Genomic DNA, 25,630 nt, shown 5'->3' on the forward strand with positions numbered 1-25,630 from the left:
ATGTGTGTACCTTTATCTCCCTCTTCTGATGGATGACAGTTCAGTCTTTTCACAGTCTGTTACAGTCCTCCTTGTCATCATGCTAAAGGATGGGCAAGCAGACTTTATATCTGGGCTAGTAAATTTATATGGCAGTCTTGAAAGGCTGTTTTGACATTAAGGGCTGATCTGCACTGAAAACTTACATCAGCACAGGTACATCTCTCAGGTGTGTGAAAAATCCACACCTCTGGAGAAACGTAGCTATTCTGACTTAACCCCTGATGTAGAGGGGGCCAGGCTGATGGAAGGAAGAATTCTTCCCTTGACCTAGCTACCGCCTCTTGGGGAGGTGGCTTAACTACAGTGAGAGGAGAACTCTCTCCCATCGTAGTACTGAGCATCTACGCTGGAGTGCTGCAGCGGCACCCCGCTGCGCTCTGACGTGTAGACCAAGCCGACGTTTCTTTTGTCTGCATTTGTTCAAGAGAGAATCTAAAATGATTTGCTTTCTGGAAGTCTTTGTAGTATACCCCATAATCTCTACGGCAGGGCTTGCCTGTGTCTGTCCGGCATCCCATGTTGGAATGGCTCTTCCTAAACATCCGACTAAATACTTGATGAGAGAAAAGGCATAAGAAAGGAATAAGAAGGTCTGTAACCAAAAAAAAAAAGGAAGAAGTTTGGCCCTTTATCACTTGCCCTTGCACCTTTGTCTTGTCATAGATCTGGGTGTTGGCTCTAAAGCTGTGCAAATAATGAGGCTTAACAAACTGTGTGTTGTTCTGGGCACTTTTGTAACTTTAATAGTGTTCGAAGGCACAGAAGTGAAGGCTATGAGAATCTCCCCTTTGAAGGATGTGCAATCTCCCTTGAAGTGTTTTTGTCTTCCTATCCTGTAACAACCTTGCACTTGGCTTAAGTAAATGTAAAATGCTACCATTTTGATTTGGTGGTAGTGTTTTGCATCCGCATTGTACTAGGGTAAATGACTAGACACGTGCTGGGTCAGAGAATTGGACCCTGAATTAATACTGAACATTATTCATCTGAGGTCTAATTTGTGTGCCCAGTTACGTGCCATCATATAATCCCTTCTCATGGCTAATCTCGTGTAAAGAACAAAATGAGATGGCTGTTATTGATGACAGCAAATGTAATGTCTCTTCAGATTTTGTTTCACGTGTCAGCTAGCTAGGATCTTGTTGGAAAAAGCAATAGCTGTAATGGGTCAATCACCAAAATCCAGCTGGAGATCTGAGAAGCGCTAGTGAAGCTGCAATTATTAGCAGCTGAGAGGGAATTCTGCACATTTTGTTCCTTGGAGCAACTGGCAAATTTCACTAGCAAGAATACTTCTGTGCTGTAGTAATCATACACCGCCCTGGAAAGCTACAAATTTAAAAATGAATAACTCTTTTAAGATGGGGGCGCAATTCCCTGTTTCAACATTTGTCCAATCGCAGGTTCATGTTGGCTGCTTATGCAGGGAAGATACGTTGTGGTGTCCTCCATCTAGGAGAGCTAGTTATGTCAAGCTGTTGACTGCCCGAAAGGGCTTGGGGGCACAAAGTGCTGAACTAGCCTTTCATCTTGAAGACATGTACAAATGTTTGTGGTTTGCAAGTGAAATGAGCTCAGTGATCTCATCCCACTCCACAGAATTCTGTTAACGTTACTGCTGTACCGTTATTCTGTCCCCAGTAGGGAGTCAGCTGAATTTCAGAAAGGTCTGGTACTCGCCAAAAAACTCCTGTAACACTGGATTGCTAGGAGGAGGCGGTGCCAAACCATGGTACCTTTGGCATGGCCATCATCTTTCCTCTTCCCAGTGGATAGTTGTGACCGTAGGCAATAGAAGGTCTGCTTCCTTCTGCTCCCTTCTTCCAGCACTGCCCTCACTGCTCCCCTTTGTCTAATGGACTTTTGTATCAGACCTTCCTGCTTCCGTCATTGCAGTTTCCTTTCTCCCTCAGAGACTGAAGTCATGAAACGTGGCAGGCAGCAGGTTTGTCTCATTCCTCGGTCTTATGATCTGTTTTTCATAGTACCCGTGAATCATACAATCCAATGGAGAAGCCCCATCAGATCGTCCCGTCCATTTCCCTACTAGAGCAGGCTTGTCCTCTGCAGGACGTTCTCAAAGTGTTCAGGCCTAAAGTTCCAAAGGATGGGGTTTGCATCATCTCACTTGAGAAACTAGTGCATCGCCTGGGCATGATTCTTATGACTGGATCTTGTGCTCTGTGCTGAGAGACAGGCAGAACACCCCACAATCCAACCCTTTGGTCTGTAAGAGCAGTAGAAGTAGGTCAGGGTGTGAACCCACCAGGGGAAAGTTCTCGAGTTCCAAAGCTTCAGTCTCTGATTTATTTTCAGGATTTCATCAACTGCTATGACCAGTGAGGGAGGGAAGCTTCAAGCAATGTGCATGTGGCAGGATATGGTCTGTTGTAGATGACCAGATACACTGTCTCTTCTGCCTGGGCATCAGACATGCTAATGCTCTCAGCATATGTCCTTCCTGAATGGGTTTTTCCTTTAAATTACTCCAGGCCGGCCATAGGCCAGATTTATAGGGAAGGGTCTGTAAGTCAACCCCTGGATCATGTTGTTGAACGTCTCCTAACACCTTTTCACCTTTCTTATGTCTGTTCGGTAATGCAGTTCCTATAACTGATTTGCTGTACTGATTTGCCACTATCCACAAACTGTGACTCTTAATACAAACAAACAAGAACTCTCAGCAAAAGAGCTGCCAGAATTAGGTCTCTAAGACCAGAGTGTATAAGTCCACTTCTAGTTTTTTAGAAACTAATTAGTCATTTTATTAAAGTCATTCTTGACAGAATCAGTATAATTTCCGAAATATCATTGGAGAAAAAATGGAAAGAACACTTATGGCTTTGTATTGCAATTCCCATAAACCAGATATTTGATCTGCAGTGTTTCTTCTCATAATATGCAGCAGTAGCAAGTTTAAATTGGAGAAAAATAATATCTGTTAAGTTCACTATCCGTGTTAATATCCTGCTGAAATGAACGTTTAAATGTTTACTGGATCTGATATTTAGCTCCAGTCAAATGGGATTTCCAGGTATTTGGCCAAATACTAATAATACGTGGCACTTATGTATTGCTTTACATATTCAGAATACTTTTTGGATATTAATCACCAGATTACAGGGACAAAGAGAGACAGTGGTAGCAGGGCCCTAACTTATTCAGGAAGTGGTATATTGCTGCAGACAGGAGAATCAGGTGGACGGGGAGGGTGGTGTGGGTACCCCTACAACCTTATCTCAGATTTCATCTCTCCTGTCCTTGGCCAGAAACCATGCCCTGCAGGTGGAAGGCTGGTTGCTACCTCAGCTGTCTGTCTAGCACACATATAAAGCCAAATGCCAGCCTGAGCTGGTGGTGTTGGTCAGGATTTAGGTGCACTGGCAGAATGTGCGGTGTATGATAAACTTACACTGAGCTTGCTTCTAACTCTTGGTTTTCATCAGTGGCACTGATGGAGGTTGGGCATCACTTGAGGTCTAAATCACCAGAGGGTAAAATTCTGGCCCTATTGAAGGCAATGGCAAAGCTTCCATTGACTTTTTACCAAGATTTCACCCAGAATTTTTAGGGGAAATGGGCACATCCTACTTGGGCATGGTGTGGAAGAATGTCGTCCCTACTCTAGCTGCGGACTCTGGAGAGCATTGTGCTCCCTATGGAGTAACGTTCCATGTTGCAGGCGTGACTAACTGTTTAACGAGTTCTTAGAGATTAATAACCATAACTGCAACCCCCTGATCGTCTTACTGCTTAGAAAGTATGTCAGTCTGGTGTCCCCAGTTTGGAGTGAGGAGAACGGGTATACTTTAAGTGTAATCTCTGTTCATCCAGCAATTTAAACTATTTACAGGAAGCAGACTTTAAAATGCTCTTGCTATGATACCCCTAGAAAAAGTGTCCGGCATGTTTTAGGGCTGTGACTCATGGGGTAAGGTGAAGATTTTGTAATGGGTATTTTTAGTAGAAGTCATGGACAGGTCGCAGGCAATAAACACAAATTCATGGAAGTCCGTGACCTGTCCCCGGCTTTTACTAAATACCTGGGGAAGGAGTTCTAACAGGGATGTCAGCTGCTGCTCCAGCCCTGCCACTGTTTCTGCAGCAAGGGCCAACCACAGCTGCTCCAGCCCAGCACCTGGGGGGGGCTGCTCTGGTGGGGGCTGAAGTCATGGAATTCCATTAAAGTCAGAATCTGACACAATCCTATCGTTACTCAAGGGGTTTTGAAAAGTCCTTACTGGTCCTCTGTCATCCTAGTGAGGAGGGATAGCTCAGTGGTTTGAGCATTGGCCTGCTAAATCCAGGGTTGTGAGTTCAATGCTTGAGGGGGCCATTTAGCGATCTGAGGCAAAAAAAAATTGGGGATTGGTCCTGCTTTGAGCAGGGGGTTGGACTAGATGACCTCCTGAGGACCCTTCCAACCCTGATATTCTCTGATTCTATGATTTCGGCTGGGGAAAAGATAGTGAAAGTAAGGAACAGCGTACCTGGTGTGGAGGATATATATTGTCTGTCCAATGACTCCATATGTAAGAACAGCCTACCTTCTTTAGTTCCTAGAGGTATACATTTACATTGAGGTTAAATATAAATGTATACATCTAGGAACAAAGAATATAGGCCATACTTACAGCATGGGAGACTCTATCCTGGGAAGCAATGACTCTGAAAAAAGATGGGGGGGGGGGGGTTGTGCTGGATAATCCACTGAATTTGAGCTTCCACTGGGGCCAAAAGACCCTGGGAGGCATAAACGGGAATCTTGAGTTACAGCAGAGAGGTTATTTTAGCTCTGTATCTGGCCCTGGTGTGACTGCTGCTGGAATCCTGTGTCCAGTCCTGGTATCCACCGTCCAAGAAGGATGTTGATTGATTAAAGAGGGTTCAGAGAAGAGCCATGAGAACGATTAAAGGATTGGAAAAGCTGTCTTATAATGATAGACTCAAGGAGCTCAATCTATTGGACAAAGAGAAAGTTAAGGGGCAACTTGATTACAGTCTATATGAGTATCTACATGGGGAACAAATATTTTAATCATGGGCTCTTCAGTCTAGCAGAGAAATGTCTAACACGATCCAATGGCTGGAAGTCGAAGCTCAGCAAATTCAGACTGGAAATAAGGCCTAATTTTTTAACAGTGAGAGTAATTAACCATTAGAACAGTTTACCAAGAGCTGTGGTGAATTCTCACTGGCAATTTTTAAGTCAAGTTTGGATCTTTTTCTAAAAGCTCTACTCTAGGAATTATTTTGGGGCAGTTCTCTGGCCTGTGTTATACAGGAGGTCAGACTAGATGATCACAATGCTTCCTTCTGGCCTTGGAATCTATGAATCTGTGCATCCCCCCTGTTTTCAGGCAGTCCTGTCTCAGAATAGAATCATGCTTTGCAGCTGTTTTTGCTCAATTTTGTCATCAGTAAGTAAGCAGTTGGGAACTTCTATCTTTGCCCACCTCTGTTTCCATGACAGGAAAGCATCTTCGCTTTCAGTGACAGGATCGTGATTCCATGGCACGCGGCTCATGAACTCACCCTGTCCTGTCATCGCTCTTAACTTCTGTGACTGCAACCTGCCACAAAATAAATACGTTAAAAATGAAAGCTCCCCCATGTGGAGACAGAATTTCATCTTGCCCACAATGGTTTTCTCACAGCACAAAGATCTGGAACTCTTGCTCTGTGTCCCCCGTAAGGGTGAATGTGGGGGGGTGCAGAAGGCAACAAAGCCATCCTAGCAGTGAAATCCAGGATCATGGTGTACCGTAACTAGGTACTTTAAGTATCAGAGGGGTAGCCATGTTAGTCTAACTTTAAAGTTAGGTACTTTTAACTTTCATCCCAGGAAATGCAGATCTGTCTAATTACAATCTAGAATTTATCCTGTGCTCTAAAGTCTTCGACTTAAAATAGCGCATGAGTAAACATTTCAAAAGTGCCTAAGTTCCATTGAAAATGTTGCACGTTTTAGGGTGTGGGGAAAGGAGGCAGATGCTGTATTTGAGTGTGTGAAACTTGAGTGTGTGCCCAGATCTTTGACAAATTCAGCAAAAAGCGTGATCTTCAGGATCTACTGGATGCCTTGCGGAAAGAAGCGTAAGATAATGCTGGTAGGAACTGAGCAGGCGAAGGCTGATGTGATGCATCTCCTTTTGGTAGTAGAAGCACATTGAAAGAATTTAAAGGAGCCTCCTCATGACAGTGAGATGACCCACAGATTTGGATGGAATCTTGTTGCAATTAATTGCTAAAACGATTCTTGTTGAAAGCATCTCTTGTACCAAAGCATAACCTGCTGATGTGTCTGTACTCATCTTCTTTCCAATCTCGACAGCACCTGATCGTGAGCATGTTCCGAATCGAGTGTGGATCATGGTGGGTCTCCTCAACTTCGTGGCATATACACTTGGTAAGACTTAAGATTCTCATGATGTGTCTTGGATTTCTAATGTGCCTATCATCATAATGACTTTAATTAGTCAAGTGAACTGTTGTCATAGTTCTGTGTTTCCCAACCCCTTCCCTTCAGGCCCCCCCCCGCCCCCTCCCCCCAAAAAAAGGGACCAAAACTCTGATTCTGGGTAACTCCTCAGTTCCCTGCCACCCCTTGCTCTGGGGTGTTGTGAATGACGTATCGCTGGCTGAGATGCCTCTGGAAACTGCCACTCGTTCCAGGGAGGAACGTAAAAGTAGATGTCTCTTCCTATCAGAACTGACTTTATGGGGTTACTTGTGAAATATTGAATGCAGATTGTTGTTAAATATTTAACATAGACTCTTCCGAAGTCTTTTGTGTTTTTTATTTATTTATTCAGTCTGTGCACCCCCAGGGACAGTGCTGGATCCTGAAGCTGGTTGCTGACTTCTCAGCAGTGCACAAATTATCTGGCTGCTGCAGAGGAGTCCCTCGCTTTGCATGGGGATGTTTAACTTTGCCTCTCTGTGCACTTCCCTTCCAGATGGTGTTGATGGGAAGCAAGCGCGCCGAACGAACTCCAGCACTCCCTTGGGGGAGCTCTTTGACCATGGCCTGGACAGCTGGGCCTGCATGTTCTTCGTAGTGACCGTTTACTCCACCTTTGGGCGGGGATCCAATGGTGTCAGCGTCTTCATTCTCTATCTGCTCTTATGGGTGGTTTTGTTTTCCTTCATCCTCTCCCATTGGGAGAAATATAACACAGGGATTCTCTTCCTGCCCTGGGGATATGACATCAGCCAGGTGGTAAGTAGCCCTTCTGCCTCTTGATTTCAAAATACTAGTTTAGAAAACAGTGGGCAAGCTTTGGTGAATTGCCAGAACTATTTGCGTAGTGTGTGTAGGGGCCTGTGCTGCCCTGGCATCTTTCCCTTGGTGACCTCTGTCCAGGTAGTCATAAAGTGCCCGTCGCCAGACCTAAACCTAACCATATTCTGACTTCTTCAGGGGGGAGAACTTTCTGGCAGAGGACAGAGAGCTTGGTTGCAGGGTGCAATAGTGGGAACTGTATCATCAGTGCTGGTTTATGAAGCTCTGATTCAGCAAAGCAGACTGTTCACATGATTAAAGTAAGGTTTAATGAATCAAGGAACAAGGGAGGAAGTTATAATGAAACTTTTACTGCATAATTAGATTGGGACAGATCTAATTTCTCTTTAGCAGAGAGGTGATGTGTGTGACAAGTATCTTTATGTTGCCATAGGTTTTTGCATTAGCAGGAAATGAAATGTCTTTAAAAATTGGATACTAATAATTGTTGGTTGTCCAAAACTGACGGGGCCTGGGATTCTGTTGGGGCACTAGTGTAACAGTACCGACTTAGCGGTTTATACTTGTGTGCGATTGAATCGGGTCCAGTGGTTGTAGAAGCACTGATTGCCACGAGTTCAGGTATCTACTGAATCGTTGTACAACACTAGAAATTCCCTTGAAAGCTGCCCCTTCTGTCAGGAAAATCATGGTTTCTCTAGTCCTTTGCAATCAGTCATCCTCTGGCCTGTGTCTCCAGTTTCTCCTAACCTGGCACTAATCCATGGTGCATTTTCCTGATCATGCATCAAACAATTCTAAGATACCATTGTTTGGTTTGCTACAGGAGGCGGTTAGACATGGGTCTGGCGGCTGGTGCTGGGGTGCTGTTGAAGTACAACCATCCTCTGTTTGTGCTGGTCAATCCAGTAGTGGGGTGGGGCTATCCCCAGGTGCATGTGCAAACCCCATTGGCTGCAGATAGCTCGGGCAGGGGGGCAGGGCAGGGCATCACAGGCCCCTCTCCTTGCTATCCACTTTCCGGACTGGCCTTAAAACTCACAGTGACCAAGCAGCCTTTGCCTCACCCCAGGTCTCATTGACCTCCCTTTCCAGACTAGCAAAGAGGCTTCCTTGGTCATGTTGCCGGAAGCAGAGGTAGGGCTGGTTCCTGACATGCAGTCAGCGTAGGCACCTGGGAATGGGGGCATATGTTTGGGGCCCCAAGTAGTTCCGAAAGCTGCACTCGGGTACTGGGGTTGCATCTGACCTGGAGATACAGGCTTCGTCTTGTTTTAAAGCTAAAGCTGGGTAGTGAAAATCTGATTGGAAAGCAACGCTAGCAGCTCCTGGAGCTGCCTGGTGAGGAATGGTCACCCCGCCAAAAGCACATTTGGTCTGACCCGTCTTTCCAGCTGCTAATACTTGTCTGCGCTCTCTCTGCATTTCCTTTTCAGACCATTTCAGTTGTCTACATAGTGACAGCGATTGTGGGAGTTGAGGCCTGGTATGCACCTTTCCTGTTTAATTTCTTATATAGAGACCTATTCACTGCAATGATTATTGGTAAGAAGCTCCATGTTGAAGCCTATTTTTAACCACCTCCTCTTTACCAATAGCCAGTGTTTCACTTTAAAAACCCGTCCACATCTGTTTATATTTTTAGCAAAGAGAAACTTAGTAAAATATCTCTGTAGAAAACTTGCCTCAACGAGTCTTGATCTAGATTGAAAGCAACAAAATGCACAGGGTCTGATGCTAAGCCAGTTCTCACCAAAACCTCAATGGGACAAGTCGCCATGGGCTGCCTCTAACTTATATACAATAGAGAAGATTGCAGCCAACTTCCTCCTTTAATACAAACAAAGCTCCAGGAGGGAGGTGGTCCCAGTATGCAATGCTCCATGCTGCTTAGCTTAGTATGGAAGTAATACATGCTAGGACTTGTTTCCAATCTGCACCCTCTTACTAAACATCAAGGGTGGCTGTGAACGGCTCTGCGGCTGCAGTCTGTCCACCCCCTGAGCTAGATAATAGGTCTGTATTTAGAAGCCTCAGCCACTCTGGCATCTATCTAGCTGTTGCAGTAGATTGGTCTGTAGTTCCGCAAGAATGAGTCGAGCCTCGAGTGTGAGAAGATATAAATCTACAGCATTATTCTTCTCCACAGAGTTGTGTGTCAAACTTCCCCTTCACGTCAGCCTGAGAGCTGAAAAGCGTTCAGGTTGGCTGGCCCGGAAGGAATTGGGTGGCTTTACTGCTGTCTTGTTTTGAATGTATTTGTTTCACCCTTTGGAAAGAAAAGTAATTTGGTACCACTAGCCTTCAAAAGATGCCTTCTGAGGCAGCTTTCCTGCTGGGAGGTCATGGGCGAACTTCAGCTTTATTCTATTTAATCTCTTAGCTGCTGACCACCCTGGCAGCTTTCAAAGTGCGTTGGGGTTTCATGGAACTTTGGCCCTTCAGGGAGGTCCATGAAAGTTAGTCAAATGACTAAAGCTTTTGTTAATGGCAGTTCTCCATGTCCTAAATGGTGCTCATTAAATATAGGTAGTTTTTGTTTACATCTATCCTTATAATAACCTTACTGTGTCTGAAATATGTCCTCGCATGAAAAAGTGAAACCATTGATGATGCTTTCTCTGCTGCCCACTAGGTGTCTTGTTGGGAATTATGGTCAAAACGCAGATAAATATGTTTTCACTAAAATAAATGGTTATTTCCATAAATGCATTTATTGGCACTTCACTAACCAAGGCAGTGCTTTTCCTGAAGAGCTGAGTCAAATATACAAATCATGTTAGTGGCCATTAAAAAAATCTGAGCAGCAGTGGGGTGACAGTGGGTTTAAGTAAGCCTTTTAGCTACTGTAATGTTGCAAATGACTGTTAAAAAAAAAATAATAAAAAAATGCATGATGGTTAGGAGACTGTCACCACCAATGCTTATAAAGGAGTTTGGGGATTGCGTTGGACTCTGAATTACTACGCTGCCTGAACTTAGATCTTTCTCTTTCAGGGTGTGCGCTCACAGTGACTCTGCCTATGAGTTTGATTAACTTTTACAAGTAAGTTTTCCAAAAATCATGTGAACTAACTAATTCTGTAGGGTTTGAGGCACCGCATGGGATGATCCTCTTCTGCTAGGCGTTAGCCATGCAGAATACTACAGAAGGAAGTAGATGGAGAGCACGTTGTATTGGTGGCCCAGCACTGCCCAGGCTGTAATAGGAGAGCCAGGACTGGGTGTAGCTTTCTGTAAACTAGACTCCTTATAAACTTTCCTTACCTTCACTGGCAGCTTCCCTGGAGCCCCAAAGGCACTCCTGATTAAGATGGAGAAGCTGTTAAGTTGCCGCCCTTATGAATACACTAATACAACTTGCTGTGAGCACAGGTCCCTGCATGCAGGCCAAGCAGCTCAGATCAAGTGGAAGCAGTTCATTTTGGGATCTCTGGTCTCTGCTGCTGTATTAGCGGCATGTCTAGCTCTATAGTCAGAGAAGAACAGGGCAACCTGGGAAGTCGCCCCTTGGGGGATTGAGTTAGGGGGTGGATTCCAAAATGCAATCCTCCCCGCTCCCCACACTTTACTTATTTTAATAACAAAATCCTGCATTTCCCATACAGATTTCCTGATTTGCAGACGTTAACAGGTGACCCTGATAATGGCTGCTTTGAATATTGAACTAGCCATGAATCGCCTGGCATAAATCTGGATGATCTGATTCTTTGATCAACCTACTCTGACGATATAGCCTCTTACCGGCTCTGCAAGAAGGAAGTTGTGCAGGAAACCTTGTCTTTCTCATCTGAATTGTTTCCTGAACCCAGGCCCAGTGTCGTAGTCTGAACTCCATTTGGGAGCCCCTGTTCTCCCCTTTGTTACCAGCTCCCTAAAAGCTGCATCTGAGATTGGCCAGTTATTACTTCCATTTTGAAATCCATCGCCCATTTTCTCATACAACAGCTAAATTCCTACTGCTGGGCTCTGCTCAGCCTGTTGCATGCCTTACTCCACTTCAGGAAAGGTGCCCAAGGCTAGTTGGGCACTTACCTGGATTGGAGAGCTCCCTGAGGAAGGCTTGTGCCTGCCTCTGTTAGAAGCTGTGGCTTCCAAGAGTTTGACGTAAGATTTGTGTTCCTTTTGCCTTTCAGGGCCTATAAAAGTAACACTCTGAAGCACAGGTCAATGTATGAAATCATGCTGCCGTTCTTCTCGCCAGCATTGCTGTTCATTCTGTGCATGATCTGGATCTTCATGTCACCATCAGACATCCTGGAGGTCCATCCCAGGCTCTTCTACTTCATGGTTGGAACAGCCTTCGCCAACATTTCAGTAAGAGTGCTGTTTCTCCGCTAAAATGCATGTGAACGGGGGTCGCTGATTTGAATTAACACAATGGTGAGGCCTAGCAGTTTGTCAGGCAACATTGTATGAACTATCCAGTCTGCTCATGAGGTGGAAAGGCAAGTCACAAACCCAGAATGAAAATGCCAGGAATTGTGGATTGGATCCATTATAAGGGCAGGCACTGAAGTGGGCAGGAGAGAAACGCGGACTCCTTTAGAGGTGAAAAACGTTCCCTATAAACCAGATCTGACTTTTCCCAAACCAGAGAAATCCCAGCATGTGCTTTTTTTACCCCTCCCTGATACTAGATAACAATACACTTAACTGAGTTCCTGCTCTCTCAGCTTTAACATGGCCACTCGCAAGGTTCTTGGTGAAATTGGTTCAGCTGTGTGTTGTCACATCTGCCTGCGTACGTGAAAGCCCCCTGCCCTCATCCCCCCCAAATCATGACTACTGTTAAGCTGTGGAATCCGTGTCTTGCATGACAAACGGGCCGCCGTAGTGGTGGTGTTTAGGAAGACGTGCAGCTTTATTCATAGATCTGTCACTACCCTCGGACTGTGCCCAGAAGCAGGGCTTTCTGTCTTTCTCACTCTGCAGAGTTTTTTACTAACTTTCCAGATAAGTTTGGTCAGATTTGACCAGAATGGGCCAGTCAATGCAAATCAATCCTTGTGATGGTCTGCTCTTGATGTGGACTTCTCTGGTTATATGCACAAGAGGAATTCATGTCAAAATGGAAACTTTCTCAGTATTTGGGAAACTTTAGAGCAGATGATTGTCCATGATTTAATAAATATCGTTCTAGATAAGTACATGGCCCTCATTGCCATATTCTGAGTGAGTGATTCATGGGTTACAGAGGCTCGCGTTGGAAGGAAACCAAAGCATATCTAACAAACTTCTTTCCCCCTCCTGCCCCCACCAGTGCCAGTTGATCGTGTGTCAGATGAGTAGTACCCGGTGCCAGCCTCTCAACTGGATGCTGCTGCCATTAGCCCTGGTCATCTTTGTGGTGATCTCTGGAGTTGCACCCCATTGGGAAAATCATCTTCTATACCTACTGACTGCTCTCATTACCCTGGCGCACATCCACTATGGAGTAGGAGTGGTAAGTCTGCCTTTGGGCTTGGGGTTTCACTGTAGCGGCTCTGCTTGTAGAATTTACTGTGTTCCATTGCTGTTCAGTTTTGCAGGGGGTGTCGCATTTAAACCCTGGAATACTAGGTGGAATACCTCTGATCCAAAAGCATTTGCCAGGCAGATTGAGGCATTTATATAAAATGTGAAAGGAAGCTAAATAGGTGGCATCTGAAAGCTCTTATTTTGTATACCAGGAACCGACAGCCTGGCTGCAGCAGAAATTCTTCTAGTCGTTTAATTTAAAGACTGGGTCTGATCCAAACCCTGGATCCACATCCTGTTTTAGATCACAGTTTGCAGCTTAAAACATAGGAACCATACACTGGTGAAACATGGATTTAATGCTCCCAAATTCCAATGTAGTTACGGTTCTATTGGTCAGAAAAATGCCAAGATCATAGAATCATAGAATATCAGGGTTGGAAGGGACCCCAGAAGGTCATCTAGTCCAACCCCCTGCTCGAAGCAGGACCAATTCCCAGTTAAATCATCCCAGCCAGGGCTTTGTCAAGCCTGACCTTAAAAACCTCTAAGGAAGGAGATTCTACCACCTCCCTAGGTAACGCATTCCAGTGTTTCACCACCCTCTTAGTGAAAAAGTTTTTCCTAATATCCAATCTAAACCGCCCCCACTGCAACTTGAGACCATTACTCCTCGTTCTGTCATCTGCTACCATTGAGAACAGTCTAGAGCCATCCTCTTCGGAACCCCCTTTCAGGTAGTTGAAAGCAGCTATCAAATCCCCCCTCATTCTTCTCTTCTGCAGGCTAAACAATCCCAGCTCCCTCAGCCTCTCCTCATAACTCATGTGTCCCAGTCCCATAATCATTTTTGTTGTCAGAATGGGATCCAGAGACTGGGTTGGGCAAATCTCTAATTTTAAATAAATTATTCGGGGACTTAGCTAGGTACCATTCGCTTCCTAACATTTCACCTTACTTAGAACTTATTTTCTGTAGGCTGCAGCTGCTGGTGGGTAGCACATGACTGTACACTCGAATCAGTCTGACCCTGACTCCGGTAGGGGGCACTGCTTGGGCGGACAGCCTTAATGTGTTAACCCGAACACAGTGTTTCTGCCCTGTATACAGATTTATAATCTTTCCCATAGGTGTTAGCTGATTTTTTTCATACTGCGCCTTTTAAATATTGCTTTCAGATGCCCCAGGCATACTGTAGCTAGAACTCTGTCTGAAGTGCAGTGGTTATGTCTGGCTAACTAAAGAGTGAACAAAATTACTAAAGAACCTGAATCACTGATGTAGAACCTGCCATATTTCAAGCTTCTGGGAGGAGTTCATCTGCTGGGGAGAATCTGGGAAGGGAGAGCACCGTGGAATAGTCTCCCCTGTATACAGATGCCTTCAGGGATCAAGGAAGCACTGTAGCCAACTGTGGGAGACTGGCACTGTGTGAAGGAATTGGCAGGACACAGAACATCTAGGCAGTGGGAGTGCTGCTCAGTGGGAAAAGCCCAGTTGGGTTGTCCTAGGTCAACTGAACAGGAAAATGACCAGCTCGGCAGCCAGAGTGGGAACCCAAGCACTTGTTGCTTCAGGCCAGCTCAAAAATATGTACGCTAGCTGCTTACAAGATACGGGTTTGACGCAGGACTCAGTGGGTGACGTTCTTGGGCCTGTTACGCAGGAGGTTGGACTGATGGTCGTCATGGTCTCCTCTCGCCTTATACTCTATGAAAACCCCACCCATTTGAACCCCTTTGTAAGACACACGAGTGGGTGAGAGTGAGCCTGCAGTTTCTCCTCCTGAGTTGCGGGTGAGCAGGCCTTGGGTGATGTGGTTGCTTAGCTGCCATGCTGTATGTGTTGGTCGTTTCCTGCCAGCCGTATGAATGGCTTTAAAAACAACTCTGAAATTTCACAAAAAGAAAATTTGTTAGTCTCTAAGGTGCCACAAGTACTCCTTTTCTTTTTGCGGATACAGACTAACACGGCTGCTACTCTGAAATCTGAAATTTCAGCCAGCCTAATGACTTGACATAGCTCTCTGCATAATCACATCAAAAAGCAAATTTCCTGAATGCAGCCTTTAAGTCTGACGTGGCTTTCCGCTGTCTGTCGAGAGGAAACGAGCCCTTTCTGCCTTTTGAAGGTCACTGCGAGAGGAGGCTTCTCAAGGATAATTAAAAGCGGGTCTCCAAATCTCAGACATACTGTCTCTTGGCACAGTTACATACCAATGTCCTGTTTTTACTGTCATCTGGTGGGAGTGGCGAGGCAGGACAGTCTAGTGCCGGCACTGTTATGAGAGGGTGCTGTGTAGCTGCTTTCTGACTACCGCGCTCTGGAAGCGAGCTAGCCTCTGCTCTTTGTTTTTGCAGTTCATGTGTGACTAGTATTCAACTGAGTGACTTACATATGCCCTTGTTACTTTTTTAGCTAAAGGGGGCGCGGGGGGAGGGATAGCTCAGTGGTTTGAGCATTGGCCTGCTAAACCCATGGTTGAGAGTTCAATCCTTGAGGGGGCCATTTAGGGATCTGGGGCAAAAATTGGGGATTGGTCCTGCTTTGAGCAGGGGGTTGGACTAGATGTCCTCCTGAGGTCCCTTCCAACCCTGAGCTTCTATGATTCTATTCTACGATTCTATGAGCATCGGCTTCACAGCTCACAACAGGCCAGACGCATTCAAGAACAAGTGCATGTTCAGTGAGGAAAGGCAGTAAACTTAAAAACTGATCAAAGGAAATGCATTTGGTGTGCAATGTGCAATTAGCCTTAGAACTCACTGCCACAAGATACCATTTGAGACCAAGAGTGTAAGATTCCATAAAAAAGTGTAATGAAACTATCCAGCTACTTTGGGTAGGCTACAAATCTCTTGGTAAGGTGTAGAAACCTTAATGCTTCAGGGCTAAAACCAGCCACTAACAGGTGAGGAGGGTTAGGGCACAAATTTCCTTTGGAGAAGCCTGCCCAGAACTGATCCCCTTGGGGGTTTCTTGCGCTTGCCTCTGGTCATAGAATCATAGAATATCAGGGTTGGAAGGGACCTCAGGAGGTCATCTAGTCCAACCCCCTGCTCAAAGCAGGACCAATCCCCAATTAAATCAAATTGGTCGCCGTGCAGCAAAGCACAGCACTGCATTAGATGGACTGTTGGGAATTGCCAGACCAGAGAAGTATTTGATTAGTCACAACCTCTTAGACGGTCAAATGCTGGACCCCACAGTGCAAACCCCAGTGGCATGCTTTGAAGGAGCGTCAGTCTTCCCCCCATCTGGTGGAGTGCAGAGTTGGTGCAGCTGCTCCACCCCAGTCTGGACTAGTGGCTTGTGGGCTCTGTGTACCAGAGGCTTTGGCCTGGAGGGAGCCTGCCGGCATTATCACAATCCATCCTGTCAGTGGAGAGAGGGGTATTTCAGAGAAGTACTCCAGTTCGCGAAGTGTCCTGAGTGGCAGGCCTGGCCATGCACAGCAGGAACATGGTGTTCCTGTGAGACAGGTCTCGTGCACCCATGTGGGGTGATTCGGCCTTTTTAGCTGCACATGCGGCTTGCTTGGTCTGTCGTGTGGTGCATACGGTGATGTCTACACTGCAGTGAAACACTGGCAGCTGGCACGTCATCAGAGTCAGCTGATCCAGGCTCACGGGGGTTGGCCTGTGGGGCTATGAAATTGCAGTGTAGATGTTCAGAGTCTCTGAGACCCTCCCTCCTTCGTGGGGTCCAGGCTACAATGTGAGCCCAGAAGTCTACACCACAGTTTTACAGCCCCACAGCCCAACCCCTGCAAGCCAGAGTCAGTTTACCACTGTTTAAGCCCCAGTTTAGGGGCTTCTGTAAGGGAGTGACTAATAGCCCTGGCTGGGGATGAGCATAGTATGGGCAGGTACTATGCATCCTTCCCATACATACAGCACTCTGCCAAATCCCTATGGTCCTGGGCCCGAATGCTGAGCTGCTCCGTTTGTCCCCTGGATTGTTTGAGGCAGAGGTGGAAGGCATGTTGGCGGATGTATTGCTTGCAGTTGATGTCTGTCTCTCTCTCTCTCTCTCTCTCTCTTTCTCCCAGGTAAGCCAGCTGAGCAAACATTTCAACATCCGGCCTTTCTCGCTAAAGAAGCCCAGTACGGATTGACTGGAAGTAGAAGAAGAAAAAAGCAGCCTGCAGTCTGCACAAGTACTGTAAATACCTGCTGGAAATAGCCTGAACTTCAACCATCACCACAGACCTACATCGATCTTCTGGACAGACGCTGGGGCTGGTACTGGGGCTAGATCCCCAACTGCCATTGAGAAAACACATACCGCCCTATGGTGAAACCAGATGAGGGGAGTAGCCTTTCCAATTATTCCTGTATATTAGACTAGCTGAACACCCTCAAGCCCCAACTCTGCACTGGTAGAGCTGGTTTGGGAACATGGATGGCATCGCTCAGAACGCAGAGCGCCTAAACCTGTCATGGTCACCAAAAATAGTCTGGCAGCTGAGTTAGTAGCAGTGGCCTCAACACATCTGTAACGGAGACGTTTGAGCTGCAGGGTCGGTGAGGAACGTCTTCGTCGCACACGCGGCTGTCTAGTGTTAGACCCTGTCAGATGACCTTTCTCCCTTGATGCTAGAGCAGTTCCCCGGCGTGCAAGCACACGTCCATTCATGCAAAATGTTTGTTTAGAAGCTTCAAATGATATTCCACTAGGATGATTTGGAAATTGAGGGGTTTGACTAAGTGGTTAAGGCAGCTTTCCCCCCCATCCCCCATTTTTCCAGCTGTGGGTAACTGGGACCATATCTTGACAGTATCCTTCTTGTTAACCATACATTGGCCACATGCATTCTTTAATCACGAGTCCATGAAGGGAACTTGAGCTCTCAGGAGCAATGTTATTTTGGGGTGGAGGGTGGCTTATAATCACCTGCAAGAGCTAAAATAGCAGATGGCCAAATTCTCCCTTCTGATAAATCAGTGCAACCTCATTTAATGCAAGAGGGTTGGCTTGCAGGGGAAAGGGGGGTCATTACATGCTACATGGAGCTTGTCTCATTTCAGACTTGCGGTATGAACTACAAGTTGTGTGCACGTCCCTCTGAAGGGTGGGACGATCTCTATATACGCAGTCTCTCCGCTCCAGATAACTGCATTGTGGCGCATCCCACAGTTTGGAAAAGCACCTGAATAGTTCTTACAACAGCTGACATGCATATACACTTGTGGATATTTTATTTGGGGAAAAGTAGAGGTGATTTTTTTTTAATATATTCTCATTTAATTTAGGTCACACCTGTCCCGATGACTAGGCAACACATCTCATCCAGTGAGATCTTTCTGTTTACCATCTGTTAAGCCGTTTGTGTTCAGTGGTTTTATTTTTTTAATTCATTTAATTGAGTGGTGGTGAAGACTGAGTGCTGATTTTTCTTTTCTGTTCCTTGTATTTAATGAAGATTTGTGCTTGAATGAAGAGTGCAACCTAAACCCAGGCTCTGGACAGGCTGCACTCGGAAGCGAGCAAGCACAACGAATGTTCATATATAATGTATTGTGGGAACAAATTCATTCATACCTGGGGAGTAATATCTTGGTCATGGTGTATTCCTTCTGTGGGTGAAAAGTCTCCTGCACTAGGAAAACGTAACTGTAATTACTATTTAACGCTTTTCTTTTGTAAGTTTAAATCATTGTCATGCAAGTTGTATGAAACAAAACATCCAGAAGTCAGTTCACAGCATTTCTTGTAAATAGGTTGGTTTTAATTTGAATTCGAATTCTCACTGTGGTGTCCTGTACAAGATCATAAGTGACGGGTAGAGGTACACCCTGCAAGACACATGGGGGAGAATTTAATTTCAAGTGGGAAAATATCATCACTGCTTCCATCTCCAGGTGTTCCCATCATGTGTTTTGGCTGTGGGGGCGATTGGACTAACCACGTTTTAGTTGTTTTGTTAGTGTGTCATGACTGTATGTCAGGAACCGGAGGAAGGTGTTCATCTGGGAGAGGAAAAAACCTTTTATTCCCCCCTCGGAGTTTATTAAATAAGTAGCTTACTCTCTCTTATATATATAATACTGACATTGTACAGAAAAAGCTTAGGTGTACAGAGGAATTGGGTTGTGCTTGAAGTTTTGACACTCGTAACTGTTGAATTCAATATATAATTATGGGCAAATTAACTTAACTTGTAGTTCACAAGAAACATTAAGAATTTGAAACCAGCCGTTGAAAATGGGGCGCACAGTTTAACTATCTGTGGAACATTTTCCTACTGCAAAATCCACCTTTGTGGCAGCGATGTTGATGAGCTTGGGTTTTTCCGTTTGCATGCTGATGGATCATGGAATACTTGGGCCAGTTCCCCATGACTAGTCACGCGAAGACATTTCAGGGTCCCAAGCATGAAGCTGAATGTGATGCATTTCCTTTTATCGCAGGTGCCATTTCCTCTCCCCATCCCCACTCCCCCGGCAGCACTGCTGTGTTCGGACTTGGGTGGCATGAACATTGCGAGTGTTCAGACTGCAGTGGCTGCTCAGTTCCCTAATGCTCTCTTCCTCTGGCTGCAGAGTAGTACATTGAACTGTTCCTTTAGGTCGCGCATGGAAACAAACCCTGCAAAAAACACCCTGTCAGTTGTGTGGAGGCTGGCAGCTAGAGCAGGACTTGCAATCTAAACGCCTTCATGCATTTTATTGACATGTTCTTAGGCAGGATGTCTCAAAACCTGGAGCTGCCTTTTATGTGCACAGGCTTATCTTTGGGGAGTCATGGAATTTGGTGCCTTAACTTATTGCATGTTGGGGCTAGCAAATCATCTACTATCAAGGTGTGCTAGAAACAAGTTTTTGCTGCTCGAGTTCAGGCAGATGAGGGCAGGATGAACTCTAACCTGTCCGATTCTGCTCTCTGGGCACGTTCTGCCCCCCAACACAATAAACGGTTTTCATTTGCGCAGTTTTTATCTGAATGTAGTGACTGATGCGCTTGATGTCATGGATTCTGGGGAATTACATGTTCGATCAGAAACAGACAAAATCACAGTCACCCCACCAAAAGTGTGTGTGTGAGGGAGCAAATCTTTTGGGTTGGTTTATTTTTAAAGAAAACTGTTGTTTTCTCCTAATTCAGTCATTAAAGATAAACTCGTTCTCTAGTGAAGGGCTGGATTTGGTCATCCTTGTTCCAATCTCTGAAATACTCAGTGAGGTAAATTGTACCTTAGCCTGGGATATTGGCGGGAAGAGCTGAGACTTGGGGAATAACACCTCGAGGCTGCCCATGTGCCCGAGTCAGGCAGTGTACATAAGTGGCTTCAAAATGGACTGTTCCATGTCTTAACTCGGTTTGTCTTTAAATCTCCACAAGCCGGTTGCCATAATGTCCTGCTCCTGTTCCTGTGCTAGAGACTAGCCGGAGCACTGAAAATAGACCAGTGGCTTGCTGAAGACACTTGGACCCATCGCGTTCCTGCAATTAGGGGTCTTTGGTTGAAGTAAGTGTTGGAAGCCTTGGGAGCGGACACAAATGCCATCGCGTGGCTTCTTCCACTCAGGGAAAACGGTTCGTTACACATGCAGCTTCATTTCCATGCTGTTGTCTTGAGCGTGTGGAATGCAGGCTTGCACTTTGCCCCAAGCCTGCAGTCCCGTCCTGCCCAAATCCCATGCAAAGTTTTCTGCCAACCCCCAGAGTTCACCCTCATGACTGTAAAATCTGGCTCATGGGACATGCATTTAGCTGGGGTGCGTACGTGCAGGTTTAACAGCTCTCTGAAGTCACTGGTATGTTAATGAAAGTAGCTGTTGTGGTCCAAGTTAGCGTCCCTCACAAGCATTTCTGTTGCAGTTGGTCCATTGGGTGCAAACAATAGGGAAAGCAGGAACTGCAGTGTTGAGATTGTACCTGGCCTTCCCATGCCTGTTGTGCCCTGTATGGTGGCTGATCTGTGAATTTATCATGCTCGCTGCCTGATCTAGGGTACTGATGGGGAATCAGTCAACACAGAATCTCATGGCTTTTTTTGAAATGGATGACTAATGTAATTCATGCAGTTTGGGGGGGTTTGGTCACTATGGCAAAAATATTCAGATCTTGGGTTTCCAGAGTTAGGCTCCTGCAGTCCATACTGAAGTTCCTAGATAGAACTGGCCTCTAAAAATCCGGTGTCTTCTGTCTGGGCTCCTAAGCCTTAGCCCCCAGATGAGAATGTTTTGGCCTGTTGTGACTTTCCAAAGTGACCCATCAGATTTGTTGTATCTTTATAAATGTTGCATTTTTGGAAGCTGTGGCCCAGTGGAATTTTCCTACATGCTGAGGACTGGTCTACGCTACTGCTTAAGTTGATGTAACTTACATCGCTCAGGGGTGCGCAAAAGACACCCCCACCCCCGTGAGCAACACCAGTGACATCGACTTAAGCGCTGACCACTCTGGCGCTGTCAGTAGGAGACACTCTCCCGTCGGCATAGTGGGTCTTCCCCAGACGCGCTACAGCAGCTCGGCTGCATCGGTGTAGCCTCGTAACGTAGACTTGCCCTTCAAAGATACACTCAGCACTGCCGCTTCCTAGGCACGTACCTTGAACAGCTGTGAAGCTCTTGTGGTGAACAGTGGCATAAAAAAACAACTTGGATTTAGGTGATTTGGTTTGTTTGTAAAGGAGACCTGCTCCTCTTTCCTTGTGCTGCAGCACTGGGATGATGGTAAATCATCTGCCTGCTGAAAGCCACTGGAGAACCTTTCTCTGCCATGGGTGGTGTTCGTTTTATGTGGTGTGCCCGCTCACTGGGGGCATCTTGGGCTGGTGGGCTGAGATCAGCTGGGCTGTCTTAGAGCTTGTTTGCGCTTTGCTGAAATGCAGCTGGACAGCAAACCAGACAAGGGCTGTAGTAGCCAAGGGAAGCCTTTGCTAGTACCCTGCTTGCCTCATGTACCCAGTCTACCTCACAGCATTGTATTGGAGGTGGCAGCAGGCCGGGGCTGCGGCGACCGTGGTTTGTGTGTGCTGACTTGGAGCATGGTTGCCACAGAAGTTTGTTTAACCTCTTTGCTGCTGACCAAGGTCTTGATTAAATCAGAAAAATCCACCAGTGCAGCGGGACTTGTCAGTGCCACCTGTCTCCTGTCTTATGGCAGCAGCGAAAAAACGTAACAGAACAGGGAGGTATCACTTCGCATCACGTTCTTAGCAGACCTGTGTCCCAGAGGAAAGCTGTTTGCTACCTGTACCTCAGCCAGCCACCATCCTGGCGTCTTACGGAACATGCTCCAGGAATAAAGATCTATTAATAGGTAGTGCTAGTCGTTACTAACCCGTTAATTGTTCGGGTGCATTTGGTTTGGAGTGATGGTCTCGTTTCCAGATATAAATCTGCCTCATTCGCTCCATTCTGCCAGGACCTATTTGTTATTACTTGACAGCTGGTCAGACTGGTCCAGTGTGACATGCTTTTTGGGCAGCAAGAAGTTCTTTCTGACACCGCATCCCCTGCCAGGGCAGCCTTTAACTGAGTGCAGAGTCAACTAAACCGAATGGTGTGCTTTGGGGGCAGGTGGGCGGGAAGCCCGAGCTGAAAGTGCTCTGGAAGGGGACTCTGTAACAATGACGTTGTGGGCTCCGTGTTTGTATCTCCCAGGCTTCTAGATCAAATGGATCTTCTACCTGCCAGCCCTGCTCATTCAATCTGAGAGTCGAGCTGGGCTCTTCCCGGCTCATCCCCAGCAATGGAGACAGTGCAGGTCACACCCTATCCTCAGTTACGCCCATACAACGGAAGGCAAAGCAGAGCAGAATCCTCCTCGTTCGGGCTCTGCAGGGCTAATGGCGTTGGAATGGAAAAGGCTCACGCTAGTAGCTGTGGGTGGGATTTTCCAAAGTATCTGACTTTCATTGGGACTTGTCACTTAGGTGCAGGTCTGTTGAGTAAGAAGGGGGCATCTTAATTGACTCTTAGCATACAACTGCCTGCTCCTGCTCCCTTCACTCTTTGGGCTAAGGGGGAAGTAACCCCCATGACACTCCTCACCGCCCCGCCTACAGAAACAAACACTTCTGGGGCAAGTAACTGTAATGTGGACCCATCGTGCTTCCTGAGCCTGGCCCTGTGTGACTGGGGCCTGCTATCACTGCTCAGAGCGCCTCTGCGTGCCCTTTCACTGCAGTGAGTGGGTCTGCCAGCACATCCTGTCACATCCCACCCAGGTGAGCCCATAGCCTGGCCGGGACCAGTCACCGCTAAGCAGACTGATTGTACAGAGCTTTAACTAAACAGCAAAATACAGTATCAATATTGTCTTGTCAATGCAGAATTCTGCCAAACCTGCGTTTCTCATCAGGATCCGTGTCTGTCTCTCCCTCCCTCTCGTTGGGAGCTTAGAGTACTGCCGTGGATTTGAATGCCAACCTGTTAAAGGCGGTTGCTGATAAATATTTATTGTAAAAAATAAATAAATATTGAAAATAAAACTTCAGTAAAGAATAAAATTTTCCAAGCCTTTTAGTGGTTTTCTCGTCTGTTTTTGCTGGTTTCAGTAGAACCCGTTGTCCAATTGCCTTGAGAGAGGCGGTCTCATCCTTTTAACTGTAGAATCGGCTTGAGGGTCGTTCAGTCTGGTTGGGTCAGATCATGCACCCTCCGTGGGAGATGCTTCGTTGGGGCTGGCACAACATCAGACAGCCGGCGGAGGTTCCTAGGTGCACGTCTCCAGTGCATGCACGCCCTTGGAAGTGACCAAAGGAGCCAGCTGTCAAGTAACCGAACACACAGACACACACAGAAAACATGGGCCCAGCCCCCCGAAGCTCTCAATGAACCAATTCCACAGCGTGCTGTCCAGATGGAAGAAAGCGTTGCATGCTCCCAACTCATGATTTTGACTTGCGGCATATGCAGTCCAATGGTTCCATTCAGAAGGTGGGCGCCTTAGGCATGTCTCCAGCAAGTGCACGGAAACATCACACTTGTGAGAGCCTCAAAGGTGGTGGTGATGCAGTGCAACACGCTGCACGAAGCCTAGTTCTAGTGCAGTCCAGCTGCTATAAAATCCTGCAGTTCAAAAGTCAATTGCCCTAAAATTCCCCCAACCTCCCAGAACTTTAGCTGAAGAATGTGAGTCCTGTCCAGCTAGCTCGTATTACATGACCATTAAAGGTTCCCTAAAACACCCACGGCCGGTAAAGAAATGTATCCCTCTGTTGTGGGGGGAGACTGAGCCACAGAGGGTAAGGGACTTGCCCAGCTGTGTCACAGCAAGTCTAGGGTGAGATGAGAGCAGAATCCAGGAGTCCTGACTTGCCTCACTAATAACCCAATTACGCTGCTGCTTCTACATTCCCCATGTATGAGGCAAATTCTTCCTTTCCCGTCGCACGCATTACACCAGAGGAGAATGAATCCGCCCGCTGGATTTTCCTTCACCCTCGCTAATGTTTACTGTCAGAAAGCAGGCTTCCCCTCCTCCCCTCTGGGAACAAGAGCCAGGCTTGGGAGCAGACCTGACTGCCCCAGTTTGCTGAGTTCCAAACAGTGCCAGCAATAATCGGACTTGCCGTAATTAGAGATGCAAATGACTTTGTGCCTCGAGCACAGTCACCTGCAAAACTGGGTCTTAGCCCAAAGCCATTCACTCTTTACTGCTGCTGTTCTCTGCTTTTTCTACCCAGCTTCAGATCCTTTTCTCTTCCACCCTCCTGGCCTTGGCACTCCCCTCTGCACTGGCTTCCAGTTTGGGGTTCCGCCCTGATATTCAGAATGCTGTGAGCCACCGTACCCGTGCTGGGAGCCCGGCGGCCATGGAGCTCCTGACCCCAAGGAGATCCCCCAGAATGGGAGCTGGGCCTGGCCTGGGGGGAAGGAGAACCATGTCCCGTGAGAGGGGCGTTGATACCCTGCTCCCAGCCCCCTCGTGGCCAGGTTTTCCCGGCCACTGGCAGTGAAGCCTGATATTTTAAGCTGAAGTTCATGGTTGTATGTTAACTAGGTAATTTGCATAACACATCGGTGCAGGAGCAGCGAGCAACCCCAAGAGGTGGAGCACGGCTCGCTCCCTGGCTGCCACTATCAGCCACCAGCCGTGGTCTCTTCGGCTCCCCTGCCGGCAGGGGCAGGGTGTGGGTCCAAGGCGAGGGGCAGCAGCTCATCCAGGGCAGCTGCGGTGTTTCGGTGCAGAGGGCAAAGAGGCCTGGACCCAGGCCCATAACCAGCCACCCGCTCTGTGGAAGGAGCAGCTGGTGCAAACCAGGGAACAGAGCTGAGCGGTGGGGCCTAGTGCATAGAGAAATGGGCGACGGAAGACCTAGGTTCTGTTCCTAGGGTTGCCAACTATCTAACCGCACAAACCCAAACACCCTTGCCCTGGCCCTTCCCTCAGGCCAGGCCCTTTCTGTGAGGCCCCATCCCCAGCTTCCTCAGTCACTCGCTCTCTCCCACCCTCACTCACTTTCGCTGGGCTGGAGTGAGGGAGGGGGCTGCGGGCTGAGCCTGGGGCACGGGGTTTGGGGGCAGGGGTTGGGGTTGGGGTGCAGGAAGGGGTATGGGAGGGGGTTTGGGTGCAGGAGGGGCCTCAGGGCTGGGGCAGGGGGTTGGGGTGCAGGAAGGAGTGAGGGGTGCGGGCTCTGGCTGAGCAGTGTTTATCTCAGGCAGCTCCCGGAAGCGACCAGCTGGCTCGTAGGCTCAGCGGTGGCCATGGGGGCTCTGCGTGCTGCCCCTGCCTGCAGGCACCGCCCCCACAGCTCCCATTGGCCGTGGTTCCCGGCCAGCGGAAGCTGCGGAGTCCGTGCTTGGGGCGGGGGCAGCGTGTGGAGTTCCCTGGCTGCCCCTGTGCCTAGGAACCAGAGGGCTGTACCGGTCGCTTCTGGGAGCCATGCTGAGCCAGGGCAGGAATGGAGCCTGCATTAGCCCCTGG

General features: G+C 47.3%; 1 protein-coding gene across 2 annotated transcripts in view; it reads left to right on the plus strand.

Annotated features, from left to right (window-relative positions):
* The window catches only part of SELENOI (selenoprotein I), a gene marked incomplete at its 3' end in the record, with an annotated part of 60,224 nt that extends 36,998 nt beyond the window's left edge, over positions 1-23,226 (plus strand). Inside the window, exons 5-11 of one of the 2 annotated variants that reach the window (XM_084622360.1) lie at positions 6,377-6,451; positions 7,002-7,264; positions 8,725-8,833; positions 10,286-10,334; positions 11,425-11,605; positions 12,552-12,734; positions 16,800-16,865. In XM_084622360.1, the coding sequence (XP_084478486.1) occupies positions 6,377-6,451; positions 7,002-7,264; positions 8,725-8,833; positions 10,286-10,334; positions 11,425-11,605; positions 12,552-12,734; positions 16,800-16,865 (926 nt within the window). Of the gene's footprint in view, positions 1-6,376; positions 6,452-7,001; positions 7,265-8,724; positions 8,834-10,285; positions 10,335-11,424; positions 11,606-12,551; positions 12,735-16,799 lie in introns of both variants that reach the window. The other variant, XM_084622361.1, reaches the window with a different exon arrangement.
* Positions 23,227-25,630: the final 2,404 nt, after the last annotated feature.

The sequence above is a fragment of the Lepidochelys olivacea genome (assembly GCF_965140295.1).
Source record: "Lepidochelys olivacea isolate rLepOli2 genome assembly, chromosome: 3".
Lineage (NCBI taxonomy): Eukaryota > Metazoa > Chordata > Testudines > Cheloniidae > Lepidochelys > Lepidochelys olivacea.